This window comes from Antechinus flavipes, chromosome 3 (genome assembly GCF_016432865.1).
Source record: "Antechinus flavipes isolate AdamAnt ecotype Samford, QLD, Australia chromosome 3, AdamAnt_v2, whole genome shotgun sequence".
Classification (NCBI taxonomy): domain Eukaryota; kingdom Metazoa; phylum Chordata; class Mammalia; order Dasyuromorphia; family Dasyuridae; genus Antechinus; species Antechinus flavipes.
In genome coordinates, this window is record NC_067400.1 from 419787837 (window position 1) to 419807519 (window position 19683).

General features: G+C 37.5%; 1 protein-coding gene across 1 annotated transcript in view; it reads left to right on the forward strand.

Annotated features, from left to right (window-relative positions):
• The window catches only part of SLC25A12 (solute carrier family 25 member 12), a 112054-nt gene extending 101127 nt beyond the window's left edge, over nt 1–10927 (forward strand). Inside the window, exons 14-18 of the mRNA XM_051991072.1 lie at nt 1318–1458; nt 4506–4644; nt 7589–7747; nt 7846–7936; nt 9815–10927. Of these exons, the coding sequence (XP_051847032.1) occupies nt 1318–1458; nt 4506–4644; nt 7589–7747; nt 7846–7936; nt 9815–10013 (729 nt within the window). The 3' untranslated portion in view covers nt 10014–10927. The remainder of the gene's footprint in view (nt 1–1317; nt 1459–4505; nt 4645–7588; nt 7748–7845; nt 7937–9814) is intronic.
• The last annotated feature ends 8756 nt before the right edge of the window (nt 10928–19683 follow it).

Below are 19683 nucleotides of genomic sequence, written 5' to 3' on the forward strand. Positions count from 1 at the left end.
ATTCTTGGTTTTGACTTTGTCTGACAAGTATTTAGTAGGTACATCCAATAGGAGCGTCATAAAAGTGAATGAATGAAAATATTGGTTCTAGAAAGACAGTGTACACAGTAACAGCAAGATTATGTGATGATCACTTATGGAAAGACTTGGTTCTTCTCAGCAATTCAGTGATTTAAGGCAATCCCAATAAACTTTGAACAGAAAATGCCATCTGCATCCAGAAAGAGAACTATGGAGACTGAATATAAATCAACACATCCTATATGCACTTTTTCACCCTTTTAATTGTTTTTTTTTTCCCCTTGTGGTTTTTCCCTTTTGTTCTGATTTTTCTCTTCCATGATTCATAAAGAAATATGTATGCAAAAAATAAATGGGGGCAGCTAGATAGTGCAACGAATAGAGCACCAGCCCTGAAGTTGGGAGGATCTGAGTTCTAATGTGGCCTCAGACACTTACCACTTCCCAGCTGTGTGACCCTGGGCAAGTCACTTAACCCTAATTGCCTGGGGGGGCAATAAATATACATGTGTCACCAAAAAAAAAAAAAAAAACCAACCCAATAATATATGTAAAAAAAGAAAATAATGGTATTAAATATGTATGAATATCATTATAGATCTTGTCTTAGAATCAGAAGACCTGGGCTTACATATCCTGTCAACTCATGTCATTTTGGCCAAGTTATTTCACAACTTCTCTGGACCTAAGTCTAGCTCCCACATATCTATGCCCCATGCATAACTTTAGGTTTTTAATATGCCATAGACTGATTTTTGGGAAAAGATTTAGACTAGTAGAAGAGAATATGCTGAGAGAGATTACTTGTTTACCTGGCAAGATGTTCTTATTTATAATTGATTAAAAATGTAAATTATCCATTTTTTAAATGTAATGTCCCCCACTTAATGAACATTACCCAGGACTCTTCCATCTATCTCATTTTCAGATGTAGAAATCCTTAATTTTTCTTGGTTATCAGAAAAAAGATAGTCAGGGACTGATCAGATTGGAAAAAAACCAGAAAGAAAAAACCCAACTCACCAACAATTTTCACATTTCCAGCCTAGGAAATGAAAAGACCCAATACAACAAGAATTGGGCTAGAGCCAACAATGAGGATTAGCTCCTTAGGTCTGGGCTGGAGAGGCCAGCTGCAATCCAGCCCAGGTAAGGGAGAGCATCTTTACAGGGTGTTGTGTTGAGCACTGCCTGACACATAATAAAGGCTAGCTGACTGTTCATGGCTTACTGATCCCTTTAGCATCACTCCCCCATTAAAGGAATTTTTCATTTCTTTCCTTTCTTATCTTACAGGCCGGAGGCTCTCAGGTGATCTTTACTAATCCTCTGGAGATTGTGAAGATTCGATTGCAGGTGGCTGGGGAGATCACCACAGGTCCCAGAGTCAGTGCCCTGAATGTTCTTCGAGACCTAGGGATCTTTGGACTATACAAGGTAGGTAGTCTCCCTAGAGTGCTGAACTGACTCCACAGAGGTCCCACCTTAATTGGGAAAGATGTGAACTCTAACTGTGTTAAACAAGAGCTTTTCACATTTAAAACAAACAAAACCAGCCCCATGTTTTCCTGCCCAGTGGCCCCTGGAGGAGAAAAAACAAAAGGAAGAACACCTGACACTGTAGTGGTGGCTGTGGGATGTACAAACATTGTCTCCAGCCCCCACCTCCAGTCCCCGAGCTTTTATGCCTCTCCCCAGGGAGACCTCTATTGCAGACCCACTGGCTTCAGCCACTCATCTTTTCATTTGGTGGGGTTTGTGAAAAGTTTCTCAGCTTTTCCTTTGTGCTTGTTTTGGAGTTCAAATTGTCTTACATTTATTTTGAATCTGTTATCTCTATTGTTATCTTCCCAGTGGGAGTCTTCTTTTGTCTTAATAATTTGACGACCAGGAAACAGTGGTAGAGTTTGGTAGGATTCTGATGTTTAAGAAGTTAAGTGGTGGGATTTGTCAATAATGAATTCCATTTAAAAAAAAAGCCCACACCGTACTGTACTTTAGCAAAATGCCAGTCAACAGATTCCTTCCCTGCAGGTATACTTACTCCCATCATTACAGATCAGATGAAATGGAGCAGAAGCTATTAGTTTTCTTAAACAAGGAAGTCTTTCTTCCTATTCCCTTCACTGGTACAAGGGGGTAAATTCTGTACCTACAGGCAGCTGTGCACCGTCCTTCCAAAGCATCCTCTTAGAAGCGGATTTATTTATAAAGCTAACACTTTAGAATCGTATAAATTTGCTTTGGTAGTGGCAGCTTTTATTAGGAATTCTATAGATTAGAGTCACACAGCTCTAATGTTGTCTAAAGAGTCCTGCTACCACAATTCCATGGCACAATGAGAGTGCCGATATTTGGGAGTTTGAGGCTAAGATTTTGGATTTCTTTTGTCCTTCATTATTCCTTCCCCCATTAAACCCCTAGCTAAATGTATTGATATTTTAAATCATTTCTCAATACAGTGACTTAAGGAGACCTTGCAATTTTCCCATGACTGACATTTGTCTTTTTAAAAAAAATAAATCAGAAAAAATATATGCATATAGAATTGTCATCTGCTTTAGTAAAGGTCAGGCAATTGGTAACTCATGGATAATTGATGATGTAGCTTGGAAAGGGACTCACTGAAATTGGGGGCAGGTTGTCTCTGGGTAATTTTAAACTGGCAGTCAGAGCTGAAAAAATCTTATTTTTGCCAAATAATCCCCATATTCTTCTCTACTCCCCTCCTTAAAGGAGGGGAATAGATAAGGGTCACTGTTTCTTGCCTCTGGTTTCCAACTTTGGTACCTCCCTGCAGAGAGAAGCCAGTGAACAATACTCCCTATCCTTGGTAGTTACTATATTTTACTATGGATTGACTTGTTTCTTTGTTAGCTCTCTCTCTTTAGCAAAGGGATATCTGCTAGTAATTTGTGAACAAAATCATGGCCTCAGGATTTCTCCTATGCCCCAATATTCCACATTCTCCAGATATAGCTACCCATTAAATCACTTGATTCACTCATTCTACCAGCAATGAGACTGGTGGATAGGGCACTTTACTCAAAGTCTATATAAGGCATGAGTTTAGACCCCCCCTTCAGATATTTAGTAGCTGTGCCAAACTGGGCAAATAACTTAACCTTTCTGTGACTAGTTTCTTCATCTATAAAATGAGACTAGATGGCTGCTAAGGGCCATTCTAGTTCTATATCTATAATTCTATGATGTTATGAAATGGTATTAATTTTTTTAATAGTATTTTTTCCCTGATTATATGAAGGCAATTTTTAGCATTCATTTTTATAAGATTTTGAGCTCCAAATTTTTCTCCATCTTTGCTCTACCCTTTTCCTAAAATGATTAGTAATCTAATATAGGTTATATATGAAAATAGGTTAATCTTAAAAAGAATAGTCTGTGACAGAAGCACCAATAGCTCCTTAGTTTATAGTGGTTCCATTTATCTAGTGACCAGCAAAAGGTACCTATATTGACTAAGGCTTAGGGAATCTTAGGAATGTTTTTTTTTTCTTCACCAGGAAGTATTTATTAGCACTTTCTTTTAAAAGTCTTTTTATTTATCTTATTTACTATTTCCCAATTACATGTAAAATTTTTTAATAATCATTTTTTTAATTATAGCTTTTTATTGACAGAACATATGTATGAGTAATTTTTACAACATAGTCCCTTGCACTCATTTCTGTTCCAAACTTTTCCCTTCCCTCCCTCCACCCTTCCCCTAGATGACAGGCAATCTTATACATGTTAAACATGTTAAAGTATATCTTAAATACAATATATGTATACATACTTATACAGTTCTCTTGCTGCACAAGAAAAATTGGATTTAGAAGGTAAAAATAACCTGGGAAGAAAAACAAAAATGAAAGTAGTCCACAAATAATCATTTTTTAAACATTTGAGTTTCATATTCTCTGTTCTTCTTGCTCCTTTCCCCTATGAGAAGGCAAATGCTTTGATTTCACTTTTGTGGGTGGGGTCATGCAAAACATATTTTTCCATATTAGCCATGTTGTAAATGAAAACCCAAACCAAATAAAATAATAAAAATAAAGCTGAAAAACTATGCATTTATCTGCATTCAGAGTGCATCAGTTCTGTTTTAGGAGGTGGATAGCATTTTTCATCCTGAGTTCTTTGCAGTTGTTTTGGATCATTATCAGGGTAGCTAAGTTTTTTATGATTGATCATCCTTACAATATGTTGTTACTCTGTACAGTGCTCTCCTAGTTAAGATAAGTTATGTTTAGTCTTACTGTGGGTGTGTACTCTTCCTCATAGCCCTCATCTTTAATGACTACCCTCCTTTTCTCCCTCTCTTCCCCACATACATCCCCCTGCCATACCCCAAAAGAACTATTGAAGTTGTAACTGGCTTTTCACCTGGAGACCTTTTTGTCCCACTTGGGTAACTTTCTAGCTTAATTCTCCCTGTTTATGCAACTGGTGTGCACTGTTTTCTCTGTATGTGACAGGGTGCCAAAGCTTGTTTCCTCCGAGACATTCCCTTCTCTGCCATCTATTTTCCTGTTTATGCTCACTGCAAACTTCTCCTAGCTGATGAAAATGGACGGGTTGGAGGATTAAATCTCCTGGCAGCTGGAGCTATGGCAGGTAACAGTAACTTTTTTAATCAAAAAAGTTTTTTATTTCTTCTCTACACTTGGAAATGTAGAATCTACTGGTACCTGTTCCCTTTATAGAGTCAGGATTATTGTTTGTAGATGACTTAGTTTAAATATGATCACCAATCTCCTTTGTGGGATATACTTTAATTCTGATGAGAGCTAATTACATTTGCATAATGTGGATAAACAGCTTAATGCCGCTTAGCAACTTGTAGCCAAATTAGATCTGCCCATCTAAATTGGGCTTTCATCATTTACATGTTTCAGAAGCTTCTACCCTACTGTAAATCTGGGGTGAGGCAAACCAGGAATTTAGAAGGTAATTGGGGCTGGGGAGGGGTAGGGTGGGTTCTGGAGGGGGAGGATGATTATCTAATTATAAATCAGTTACCAAGAAAGGTTCCAGTTTAAAAAGTGTTTTTAGTCAGAATAAGAATCCTTTTTCTTCTCACTTCAGCCTATAACTTCATAGTTTTCTATGAGGTTTCATATGTGATTTGGAGCGGTAAGTAAAATAAAATTTCCTAGTGAGCTATCAGTAATGGTATAGGAGAATGGGTCATACAGTCCCAAATCACTTAACATTTACTTGCATGTCAGTAAACGTAGAGATACGGCAGGATATAGCAGATAGAGAATCAGCTTCAAAGTCAAGGAGACAAAGATTCAAGTTCCACTTTTGAGGCATACAGGCTGTAACACTTCAGTGCTCTAGGAAATTCCCTAAAACTTCAATTTGTAGAGAAGGAACAAACCTACATTATTGGGAGATTCTGCCTTTGGGCATTCACTGTACCAATGAAATCCTAGGTCTAGTCTCCATCCCTGTTCAGTAAGTATAGTTATCCCTTCCATATCTTAACTTTCTTCATCGTGGTTTTGACATATCCTGAGTTGTAAAAAGAAATTAAATGGGAATTTTGGGGAGTTTTGAGGAAGTTGCAGATGACATATGAAGGCCACAGACAACAGAAAAAGTTTAGAAACTCTGAAATGCATAAAAATATGTATGGTATTGTATAATATTACCATATTTTATCTCTTAATATCATGATAATTCAGACTTCTCTGCTATGAAAGAAAGGCCAAAAAACTTTACATGGATTTTCTGGGTGAGAGGGCATCCCTATTAGTCTCCCTTCTCTACCCCCATGCTATGGAAGGGATATATATGTATAAGGGGGAAAAGAGGAGGGAAGAACATGACCTTGTATGATTATATCTCCAACCTCAAAAAACATGACCTGCCAGGCTTGTCTAGGGTCCAGATGCTGCTTTCATAGAAAATGTTCTCTGGCAATATGACTCTGCTAGGTGGAGATCCCTCTCTTCCCAAATTCAGGTGCCTAGGGGCTTCTTTGGTTCCTTTCAGGCAGGCAAGGGCTTTTAAAAATAAGATGGATGCCCATGGCTTTTCAGCTTGTGACTGAGAAACTCCTTCCAAGGTTGGTTACCACCAGAGCTGCAGGAAGACATTACCATGTTTCAGCAAATCATTTGGTTTATTCTGCCTCTTATCTTTATTAAAGTGGACAGTTGAAAGCCTGAGAGTTTATTTGCTTTGTATTTGGTATGGTGTGCTGGCCTAGCTCCTCTCTGAAGCTCACTCGTTCTGACTCAGGTCTCCCCATTTTAAATTGGGGTCAGCACTTCCATGCCAAGCTTCCTTCATGCAATTTCCAAATCAACAACAAAAAGCAGCGAAAGATGAACTGTCCAAGCCCAGTCAGGCATTTTGCCTTAGGTTGAGCTGTGGTTGGTTTCTTTTTCAGTTGGGAGAGCCAAGTAAATAAACCAACCCTAACTTATATGGTTTTCGAAAATGTCATTTCCATGAAATGCTGTCAATCCCAACTTCTCACTCACAGCAATTTGATATGAATTTTCAAAATTAGAAGTGAATATTTCTAACTTTTACCCATACGCAATTGAAGTGTATGTGGCCATTGAGGAAAATACAGAATTCTGTATTAAGGAAAGTTATTTACCCTTAGTTATAGTTAAACCCCGGCCAAGAATGGGGTGGTATTTGTTTTTCTCTATAACATGCCTACCCTTCTATCAGCCCTTCTAACTCGGGTAGCTCTTTCAGGAGGATTCTGGTCAAATTGATTTTAAAAAAAATTATTTTTGTGTTATTCCTTTGTTCTCTGTTTTTGCTTTTATAAGTGTACCATGTGTTTGTGAAATCATTTTCTGGATCCTGCTGATTGGTCTCAGTGTGACCCCAGGAATCTCAAACACAGTAAATGATATGCCCTTTAAACAGCTAGCTGTCCTGTTTCTCTTAAACTGGTGGTTTGTCCTCTTTGGTCTGCTTTACTAGCCCTCACTTCAGAAACCAATAGGGGTCATCTCCTACTTTTATGTTGTACCATACTGCAGGTGGGCCATTCTAATTATTAATATTCACAGAGCAAGGCGAGTTTGACAAGTTAGCTAAGAACACTGTAAGTTGGTGTCAGATGTATTTAACAGCTCATTAAATACATGCCATCATCTTACCTTTTTTTATTGCCCATGAAAATATTTGCATCTTATTTGAGAAGAAAAGGAGAGGTATTTAAAATGATTGATAATACAACTCAAGGGGGAACTTGAGAAAGAATTGTTCTGTTTATATCAATCACAGCATAATTTTTCGTAGGTTCTTTTGACTCAAAACAATGTAGAATTATTTTCAATTCCTGTCATAAAATATGTCATTCCTAACCTGGGAGAAACACTGAAAGATTTTGCTTTGACCCCTGAAGCGGCTAACAGTTGTCTTGTGTTGTGTTTTGTCTTTTTCCATTAGCACCCAAGTGCCTGTTTAAGAAAGTTTAAGCTTCCCACAAGGGTTAAAGTTAGTAGTTATATTGTTAGAGATGAGAAGTATTTCTCTGTTACAGGATACTTTGGGTGAATTAAATGTGGTTTTCTCCTGAAAGGTGTGCCTGCTGCTTCTTTGGTAACCCCTGCTGATGTCATCAAGACAAGGCTGCAAGTGGCAGCCCGCGCTGGTCAGACAACATACAGTGGCGTTATTGACTGTTTCAGAAAGATACTGAGAGAAGAAGGCCCGTCGGCGTTCTGGAAAGGAACTGCAGGTAGGGGCCAATTTAAAGTAGAACACTTCCTTCATTGCTTTGCAAGATTCACCCTTGGCTGCTAAATCCAGCTGATTTGCTTCCTTGTCTTTCCACAGCCCGAGTGTTCCGATCTTCTCCCCAGTTTGGGGTTACATTGGTCACCTATGAACTTCTGCAGAGATGGTTCTATGTTGATTTTGGAGGCCTGTAAGTGCTGGTGTGAATTTTCTTTTATAAAGAGAAAGCTGAGCCATACTAAGTTTTTTAAGGTTATTAAAGAGCAGGTAGAAAAAGACTTTCTGGGATACGTACTTATAAACTAGTGGTATTGAGACCCTAAGGAGATGAAATGACATATCTTTTGGTTGTTTTGGAGAGAACAGAGGGAGGTAACAAAAGTGCTATCTGGAAATATCTGCATTTTAACAGAATATTTTATTTTCCATCCATCGCTCTAGTAATCATTGACCTCTTTGTCCTATCACTCAATAATATATAGTTTTCTATTTCAAAGCAGATATATATATATAGATATATCTATATACATATCTATATCATTACTGTGGGTCAGAATAGAGTACATGTAAATTGTTTTTATTGATAGTGAAAAGATTGAAAATATCCTATTTTAAATAATTTGTTTCAGTTTGATTATTGGTCAAGAGAGTGATGAGTGTGCATGATGGGGATAGGTACGATTTCTAGTGGTTTAGGGTAGAGAACTAGATCTGGAGTGAGGAAGATTCAATTTCCAATCTAGTCTCATACACTTATTAATTGTGTGACCTGGGCACCTTATTTAACCACTGTTCACCTCAGTTTCCTCATTTATAAAATAGGGATGATAATAATAGTATCTACTTCACAGGATTGTTGTGAAAGTCAAATGAGATTATAATTGTAAAGTGCTTAGCACATTGCCTGATACATAGTAAGTTCTATATAATGTTACTTATTACTATTATTTTTATAGTTGGAAGAACTTCAATAGTTATAGTCTTGGGAAGGAACCTCAGAGATCATCTTAACCAACTCTCCCTCACTCCCCCCACCCCTGCACACCTTATTTTACAGATGTGGAAACTGAAGTGTTTCTTTCTAGATAGGCCAGGCTGTCATCACTGTGGGTCCAAGTATTGGACATATTAGTATATGTCCAATATAGTGGTATATAGTAATTGGATTCATTTTATGGATCAAGAGAAATATGATTTTGTCAGTTCATCTAGGAAGGGAAAGAAAGTACAATGGAAAGAATATTACTTGGAGGACGTGGTTTGAAATCCTACCCTGGCCACTTCTACTCGATGTCATTTAATTTTCTCATTTTATAGATGAGGAGGGCTTCATAGCCTCCATGATCCCTTTTAGATTTAGATTTCTGATTATTTTGAGGGTGGAGGCAAGTTCCACAAAAGGTGAATTTATTAATTTACAGTAGTGGTTATATAGGGTTGAAAATTGGTTCCCAGTATCTCTGAAGAATTACCTTCCAGATAAATCTGTGTAGGAGGCCAAATTACAAAATGAGGAGGTTGCTTGGTGAATGGTGAATCAGAGTGAACAGAAAGGGATATTCTCCAGTGAGGTTTCCATCAAACCAAAGCCACTCTGGATATTGTTCTTCTGCATTTGAAGGCTTCTTCTGTCTAAGGAACCTTTTAAAGTTTCCTGGATTTAAAATAATGTGTCTTTTTCCTGGACCATGTAGCAGAAAGACAAATTCTTGGTATCCAGGTCTCCCCTTCTCATTGTTTCTCATCCATCAGAAACCTTGATCATGACACCCCTGTCCTCTGCCATGTGCTCCAGTTTCCAAGATGACAAATTTAATCTCTAAATGGATGCTTTCCTCTTTAGGAAGGCCTTTTTTGTCCCTTGCATCCTAGTTTTAGCAGCAGTCTATTTATAAACCCCGTTATAGGGTATATAACTTCACTAGGGAACTTCCCTTAGAGAGTGACACTTTCTGGCCTTGCCCATGCATTCTGGGGAAGTACTTTTCTTTGCTGCAGACTTAGTGCAACTATTACTCTCTACATAAAGCTCTGTTTTATTGACCACATTTGTTTTCTCTCCCAACAGCAAGCCCTCGGGCTCAGAACCTACGCCCAAATCCCGCATCGCAGACCTTCCTCCTGCCAACCCTGATCACATCGGTGGATACAGACTGGCCACGGCCACTTTTGCGGGCATCGAAAACAAATTTGGCCTCTATCTCCCCAAATTTAAATCTCCTGTTGTTGCTGTAGTTCAGCCAAAGGTGGCAGTGGCACCCCAGTGATGAGACTCAGCGTGGCCAAAGGTGGTGATGGAGAAAGGCATAGGAGAGCAGCACTGTAATTTGTCCAGTCAGCTGCATGGTTCTAGCTGAACTGAGAATTTAAACCAGTTCTTTCTATATGATATATACATATATTTGTTTATAAAGTAATCATTTGCACAGAAAAACAACCACAAAAGAGTTTCAAGCTTAAGTCTTGTGTTGAAATGGTTTTTTCTCCCCCTAACCCTGGCATGAATTAGCGCCCTAGACTCCGCGTGACACAGCTTGCATTTAGTGACTGTACATATTGTACATCTTTGTACAGAGACATCTTGGCATCTTCACCCACCAAGTGGCATTTATAGAAGGAAAAAGCAGTTGTGAGTGGCTGGAAATGTACAGAATGTTTTGAAAGTGTTTTATGAAGAATCATGACAATAAAAATGTATTAAAATTAAATTAATTCTTTTAATGGTGATAAGGCAATAAAGCATCAATATACGAGGTACCGAATTCATGATAATGAGTTTTCCATTCTGGAATAAAACGAAGTATTAAGGTGGAAGGAAAGCTGTCGGTGACATGCCTGAATAGCACTGGAAAAAAGATGCATGCTAGTGGTTGCTTGAGGACTAGCATAATGACTTCTGTGTGTCAGTTGTTTTTTTTTAACCTGTGTTTAACATGTCCCCTTTCTATCATGGCTTACAGTATAATCCTCTTCAGTCAGTAGGTTCCTTCTTGGATAGCCCTTCTTGTGCCAGGTTTTTTTCTGGCAGCTTTGCCTTATTCTGATACAGCAGGGGTGAGGCTCCACCTTTTGGAGTAGTAAAGGCTGCCTTGGCAACGGGCTGGAAGCTTTGAAGCTGTACCTTAATTTGCCTCCAAATGGACATGATTCCAATCAAAAATAAACTGCGCACCAAAATGTATGTTTGTACTTGGATCTTCCTTAGTAGATAATATATGAAGTGCTTTCTGGTCTGCTTCAGTCTCCAAAACCTGGCATGTGGATTTGTCCTCAGAGAACGCACATATTTTATTTCCCTGTGTTTAAAAACAAAATCCCAAACATGTAAACAGGTGGCTTGGGGGGTGTCTTTAAGGTTTTTGTTAAGGTGTTTTTCCTTTGAGGCTCTTATTAGCTAGAAACTCACTTGGCAAGGATTCCAGGATCAGGTTATATATAAATATGTTATTTGTCAGTCCCATCTCTCACTGGGAATAGGACAGATTTGACCTGCAGTTAGTTTCAGTTTGCTTCATCACATGGATATGGGGAAATTCCATTGCTGCCACTGAAGAGTTAATATGTGACTGGCAGTCAGGGCTGGTGTCTACATACAAACATCTCCAAAGAGTAATCTTGTAGGCACACCAAACCACCCAGTATGCTGTACTAGCGGAAAGGTGGGGGAAGGGGCAGGGATGCTCGGGACACAGCTGACAGCTCTTCCACAGTCGATTCGGTATTTTAGGCCACAAGTTCTCAAAATATTTGCTCTGTCAACAGTTGTTATTTCCAAATGGCTTCAGGCCTTCTTGATTAGGTTGGACGAAACATGTTTAATGGCTGAAACTACTTTGAAGAAAAACCATAGATTTGGGGAGGGGCAAAAAAGAGAATTTCTTTTTTAAGTTGCCAGCGTTCCCTGCTTAAACACAATATGCTGTGAAGACTGACATTCATAAGATATGAAACTTAACTGTAAAATATGCTATCGAAACATCAATCCCCTTTCTTCCCTCTGTCACCAGGTTCTGCTGAGTGTCAGGACAGTGCTGACTATGTTAGGACAGTTGGTACTTCTGAGTCATAACAGGTGATCACTTTGATTTGATTTTGAAAATCACAACCTTTCAAGAGATCAGTGACGGGGTCTACACACAAATCCAGTCTGGCAGTCTTAGGGTTGTGACTACTAAAGAATGTATGTGGAAAGCCCTGAACCCTAGGACTTGGGTAGCCCTATCTATTATCTCCAGGGGAGATAGGAAGTTATATAATAGGGTGGTAATCTTTTGTGGTAGTCACAACCCTCAATTCCAACTAGTGGTTCTTCTTAGAACAGTGAATTCATGACTGTAACCCAGGACTAGCCTGTTTAGAAACCACAGATATCTACCTTCTATAACTGAGCAAATGTGTCTGAAGCACCATTAAAAAAATGAACACTTCATTTTGTAAAATGTATCTTAAAAAGGCTTATGGAGCTGGAGAGTTGCAAATTTAAAGATTAATTAAGACTCTGAGCTCTGTCTTTGCTTTACTGCTGTCATCTTATTAATGTCTTTATGCACATGATGTTGGTGTGGTATAATAAGCACTTTCCTTACAATAGCATTAAGGTAGGTAGTGCAAATATCATTATCTTTTATAGATGGGGAAAGTCCCAAAAAGGTTAATTGATTTGCCTGTGGCCACGTAGACTGTGGATTGTAGTGCTGGTCTTTTGGTCCCAAATCCAATGTCTTTAGAAAGCTACCTTCCACAAAACCATAATTCTTGGCTTCAGGGAAAGGCCAGAGTGTCTGAGATAATAAGGATCTTAGTGTAGAGGCTTGAACAGGCCAAGCCTGAAGTTTCAATATGGGGTAGTAAAGCAAAGTCCTTATCTATTAATTTAGTCTTTGCTAATTTTAGAGAGTTGCAAGAGTATGAACAAAGATCTTTAAACACTCAATTCCACATTCCACGTGTACACAATACTTAGGAGCTGAATCCCCTGACCTTGTGAAAAGGACTCACTTGTTGAAGATGTGAGCTTGTTAAGCATTAATTACTCTCAAGGCTTTTTTTTTTTTTTTTTTTAAGGAAAAGTGCAAAAGGCCATCACTGGCATAAATGCTGATCAAGAAACTAGTGCATTTAAAAGGAGACAAGATATTCATTTTACAATGAAAGGATGAGAGGGTCTGCCTTTTCTGAATTTCTTGCTGTCAACTTGAGCATCTCAGATTGAAAAGATGTGGCCAGCATCCATTAACCACAGTGACCCCTGAAGTACTGTCCAAATTCTTTATTGTATCAGAAGTTGGAAATTAATGGGCCACTAGTTAGTTAGGCTTTGGAAATCTTTTACATTAGAGAAAGTCTGTTGTAACAATAGACATAATAAAAGGTTTGGGAATGAAATTAAAAAGTGTAGTTTGGATGGACCAGAAAGCTCTGTCACTAGAGATCAAAGAAAAGCAAAGTAGACCATCCATATAAGATGAAGCTCACCATTTAAACCAAACAGATTAAGAGACCTATCGAGTCTCAGTCTGTCTTTATTAAGTAATATGCAAGGCACTGGGAATACAAAGGTAAGATGAAAACTCTCCATCTTCCTTCAAGGATCTTACAGTATATTGGGAAGATACAAAGGATAAGTTAATGTAGGGTGAGCTTAATCAGTTTTTTAAATTATAAAATAACACATGCAGACATTTATAGATAACAAAACAAAGAGGATTGTATGTGAAATGGTGACCTTTAGTTACACAGAATTTATTTTAAAAGAAGTTGTGCAGGATAACTCAAGGAAGGAAGAAGCCAAAACTAACACTGAGGGGATCAGGAAAGTCTTCCATGGGACCTAGCAAGTAAGCTGAGCTTTGAAAGAAGCTAAAGATTGTAAGAGGCAGAGCTGTGTAGGGTATGCACCTCTGCCAGGGAGGATTAGTTCTGCATAGGCCTTCATGGGAGGTGGAGTGCCAAGTTAGGGCAACTTCAAATTAGCCATTTAGCTGGAACTTGTTATTTGCCAAAAGCCTGGAAAGAGAGGAAGAAGCCAGACTGTGAAGGGAGAATGGCAAAATGTGAACTGCCAACCTGAGGATTTTGTACTTTATCCCAGAGACAAGAAGAAGCCACTGGAATTTTTAAAGCAGCCCAATATGGAACCTATCTAATTACTAACTGGGAGTTCAGGGGTTTGTTAAGCAACACTTGAACATTAAATATCATCTACACATTTTGTTCTGATGACTGGGTGGATGGTGTCAATAAACTGTCAATAAACTGCTCAGTGTGTGACCTAGTGTAAATTATTTAACCTGCCTGGCCCTCAGTTTATTCATCTGTTTAAATGAGGTGATTAAACTAAACGACCTTTATGATTCCTTCTGACTTTAACACCATATCATTTTCTGTCATTGTAGGAACACGATAAATGACATTTAATTCAAGAACAGAAAGTTACACATTGGTCTAGCAAAAAAAAAAAAAAAAACTGATTAAAATATCTGTTAAATTATTTTAGCTCTTCATTTTCAAATGATTAAAAAAGGATAGATTGTTCAGTTCAATGTTCAACTCTTTGTGGACTTTGTGGCCCATATCACCTGTGGGGTTTTCTTGGCAAACATTCTGGGGTGGTTAGCCATTTCCTTCTCTAGTGGATTAAGGCAAACAAGTTAAGTGACTTGCCCAAAGTCACACAGCTAGCTAAGTGTCTGAAGCCATATTTGAACTCAGGTCTTCTGACTCTATTCTAGCTGAGTCTAGCACTCTATTCACTGAATCATTTAGTGGCTTCTTCACAATCTACTCTACACATTTGTAAAGAGAAGGGTATGCCAGAGCCAGCTTAACCTGTGAGTCCAGTGCAAATTTTTCAACATGAGCATTTGTACTTTGGAAGTGAGGAAAATATGGATTTGTTAATAAGGACTTGGTTTATTGTTTTGTTGATTACACTTCATTCAGAAACTGATGGAGAAAGTCTTAATAATTCATATTAAAATTTAAAAGTGTCATGTTTTGGGAGAGTTTAGTTGACAAATATTTGCCAGGATACCTTGGTAAAATATTTAATGAGATGCTATGACTTTCAAAAGCCCAGTTTGAGTAAAAGCTGTTTCATATTTTGAGTTAGTAACAAAGAAATCAACCTGATATTTCAGTTTCCTAACTGAAGGAATACTGTGATTTTGAAAAAGTTTGCAAAAGGAAAAAAAAAGCCTAATGATTGGCTGTTCTGAAGCCATTCGAGCTTAAAAACTGCATAATGAAAATCAACACATTTGAAGCCCAATTGACCTTAAAGTGATTTAGGGGAAAGTTTGATTTAGTAAGCAAGCATATTCTCGACACCAAAATTTAGTCGGCTGTGCCCCTCATTTTGCCCAGTATGCTGTCAAAAAGACACAATCTGGATAACTGTTAAACCTCTTTTTGGCTCTGGTCAGAAATCTGGGAAGCTTTTCCAAAATATAAGACTTGCTAACAGTTTCTTGTATATGAAAAAACTTTGAAAAATGTAACACCCTCCACAAAGAAAACAGATTCTTTTGGGGGTAACACTGTGAGTGAAAGAACAGCTTAAAAGATTGCTGGTGGATGCGTTATCTTAATGCCCTTTTCAAAAGAGGGATAATGGACACATGTGTTGGATTACCTTTATTTTTGTGAAACCCACTCTTTACCAAAATCCAAAGCTCCCCCAGATATGTAAAACTGGCACTAAGAAAACAGATTTCTTATTTACTTCATTTGCTCAGTGGAAGGAGCAATGGATTTTAAGTCAATTGATCTATCTAGGTTCAAATCCTGATTGCAACTTAACAAGTCCATCTCTTTGGGCCTCAGTTTATTTATCTGTGAAATGAGAGCAGTACAAAATTTCAAAATTCCTTTCCAGGTCTAAGGAATGTGAAATAAAAAGTTCCATTAGCACTTTTCTCTACAATCCCATGATTATTAGGAAAGCCAGAGCCAGCCTCTTCCCTTCTTTTTCCTTCCCTCAAACCCCCACTCCCGTTTTTCCCCTCTAGGCAAGCCAGAATATAGAAAAAAAAAAAAATACCCTAAGGGAACCTCATGACACCTTTATAAGAGAAGAGGTTTCTCAATGAAGCCTTGTCTTGGTATTGCCCAGGACACAGACCTAAACTCTTGAACTTATGGGGCTAAGATAAAGTGAAAAGAACTTGTTTTTTCCCAGCATTGGAGCAGGATTCTAGCACTCTTTTTGTATTTAGAAAATGTCCAAATATCGATGGACTGAAGATATAAACATTCAATGATGAAAGTCAAGAAAAAGCCCAAAAGAAAGGGAGGAGCAGGAAAAGCCAAGATGCTACACTTTACATTAGATTTTCATTCAAGATCTTCCTTCAAATAGTTAAGATTGCTGGAGAATGGGAGTTGGATATTATGGCCTATCAATATTAGAACAAAATGGAGAGAATAAATGAGCCAATGTAGTTTCACAACATGGAACAAAGAGGATCATCCTAAATTCTCCTTTTCTTTAGTTCCTCCCTCTAAGAGTTTTTAAATCCTTTTCTTTAACACTTTCACATGAAAAGGTTGAACTTTATAAAGGACTAAAATGTGCTTTGTGGAATGGATCAGTGAATAGCTTCAGTGATTTTTTGGATTTTATAAAAGACAACCTTTTCCTCTAAATGTACCTTGATCACAAAAGAAGTAAAAATCCTTGACCCTGAAAAAAAATCCCATTTATTAAAGTCATCATCGTTCCTCCCAGTCTTTTTCTAAATGGAAGGGCAGAGTGCTTCACTCTAGTCCCAGTGAATGTAAAGTTGGTCTTTGTTGCTTTAAAAATCTTGACATTGGTTATGGGCAGTTAGGCAGCAGAGTAGATATAGTTTTAGGCCTGGTTAGGAAGACTCATCTTCCTGAGTTCAAAATCTGGCCCCAGACACTTATCAACTGTGTGATCCTGGGCAAGGTACTGTTTGCCTCCTTCTTCATTTGTAAAATGAGCTGGAGAAGGAATGGCAAATCACTCTAATATCTTTGCCAAAAAAACTTAAATGGGGTCAGACTAGAAAACAACTAGTTGAAAACAACTAAACAATTCTCATCTAATTTCATAGCAGTGTTTCATAATTTACAAAATGCTATATTTTCTCATCAGATCTTAACAACAACTCCGAGATAGCTATCGTTATCACCCTCATTTTTACAAATATGGAAACTGAGGGGTTAAATAAAACCTCATGTGTAACTGCTAGTGTCTGGTGTTGGGATTCAAATCTTGGTCTTCTGCCATGCTGCCTCTATGGCAGTCCACCCTGCCTCTCTCTCCAACTATTTTCAATTCTAAAAGTATCACACGACTCATTAATTTTTTTAGATGAGAGAATTCCAGGTAATGTTCTATCAAGAATTTTATCACATCTCTTAGCGATAACTGAAAAGGCCAAATGTCACAAAATCAGAATTAGCAATTGCTGTTGCTTCATTCCCTTCTCCTTCTTAACATCATCACTGACATAATTCATATTTTAGAAAGTACTTTAAGATTTATAAGGGAACTTTCCTCTCAGCACTTTTGTGAGTTAGATATTGTTGTGTTATTATTTTACAAACTGAGCAAACAGGTTTAAATCTTAAGTAACTTCACAAATGTCATATAGCTTGTATCAGACAAGATTTAAGTCTAGCATTCTTTTCCATTTCAACACAGTAACTCATACTTAAATGATGTCTGACACGTTACACCAAATGTGTACACACACACACACACACACACACACACACACACACACACAGAGATGTAAGTTTACAAAACGCATTTCTCACAATCACTTTGGGAAGGGGATGGGACCGGAAATGAGAAATACAAATACTATCATCTCCAATCCTACTTTAAATAAAGTCACAGGCAAAGAGAAATTACATAAATTATCCAACATTTCAATGGCAGAACCAGGACTTGAAAGTAGATCTTCTGACTCCAAAGTCAATGCTCTTTCCACCTTGCCAGGGTGAAGTTCCATTTGGAGGTTCCTTATCCTTGAAAATGAGAATACATTATCCAAAAGAAAGAGAATAGTAGATAAGAAGGGATAACATTGTATATTATGAAGACAAGAAAATCCAAGAACCAGAAAGTTTGGAAAGTGTGACAGAGTTTTTGGATGAAGATCAAAAAAAAAAAAGGAGAAAGAAGGAATAAAATACTGCAGTATTTTACAGACCACCTGGACAAAAAGAGGAACAATTGAATAATTTGGGAAACAGATCATAAATCAGGGATGGGGCCTAATAGCAGTGATGATGATGATCTTTAATTATCCAGACAACTGAGCTCTCTTTTTCCCAAAACACGAGTATCTAATAACTTTTTGACCTACCTTCATCATTGATAATTATGTCCTTCAAAAGATGGAGGATCCAACAAGGGGTAATTCTATTCTCAATTTGATGTTCATTAATAGCTAAGAGCTGGATGCTAGGATGGAAACGATGGAATCCTAAAAGGAGTGACCACTCCATCCTTGAGTTTATGCTGGAGGTATAAAAATCCAGGTATAGCTTAATACACACTCTAGATTCTGGGAAAAGAGATTTCAAAGGGTTCAGGAAAAAGATAGATGAGATCCCATGAACGAAAAAGCTTTAGAAGAAGTGTCTACACAATAACATTAGAAGAAAAAAGATTTTGAAACATTGTTTTTAAAATAATGAGATGCAAAGAACTCTCTAATCAGCTTAGTTTTTTTTTTAAGTGTTCTAAGGATGGAATCAAAGATATAACAGAGAGTAAGTATGACTATGACATGATTTTGCAAAAATAAAGTCAGAAATGCTAACACTCAGAATGGTTTGAAGTTTAAAGAAGGAAGGAAAACTAAGGATAACAAAAAGTGCCTTTTTTATAAAAACTCTAACTGGGAGAAAAAGGATGATCAAAGAGGAGATAATGATTTTTGCTCCAAGTAGATGGGATAAAAAAAGCAAGAAAGGAAACAAGCATTTATTAAGTAGTTATTATGTGCCTTGCAGGCACCATAGTAAGTACTTTATACATGTTAACGCATTTGATCCTCATAACAACCTCAGGAGGTAGGTATTATTATTACCTAGTAATATCTGAGTAGTAGTAAATATCTAGTAAATATCTGAGGTCACATTTGTATTCAGGTCTTCCTGACTTCAGGTCTGGCGCTCTATCCATTGGAACACCAGCCACCTGCAATGCCTCAATAATAACTGACAAGATAGAGATGCTCAATTCCTATTTTGTTTGTTTTTCCAGCCAAGAGTGACTTTTGCATTGGACAAAAACAATAGAGGATTACCCAATATAATTAACAAGTTGATAAGGTAGCAAGAACTTTACCATCCAAAGCCACCTAGCCAGGAAGAACTATATCTTCAGGTCCTGAAAGAACTGGCAGATATGACCATGGAGCTACAATTGCTGATATTTGAAAAATTACAAACAAAAATTATTTAAGAAAAAAAAATTCTATTGGATAAGAACTTTCAGGAAAGCTGGAAAACAGTCTGGAAGAAATTAGGTTTAGACCACAATATTCTGCTATATTCCACAATAAGTTCAAAATGGATATGCATCTTGTGTGTCTATTTACCAAAAAGATAATACCACAAAAATTACAAGAAGCAGATCAAACACATTTCACAGCCTGGATAGAAGATGTATTTTTAACCACACAAAGGATAATTACCAAAGATTACATGGCAATTACAAAAGATAAAGTATTATAAGACATTGAAAAGCAGCTTCACAAACAAAATTAATGTGAGGATAAAAAGGAAGTAAATGAATGAGGAAAAATTTTTTTCTATCAAATTTCTCTGATAAGAGTTTGGTAAATTGTCCCACGTTTCAGTGGCAGAACCAAGACTTGAAAATAGATCTTCTGACTCCAAAGTCAGATACCAGACACACAGAAAGCTAACAGAAATGTATAAGTCCCCCAA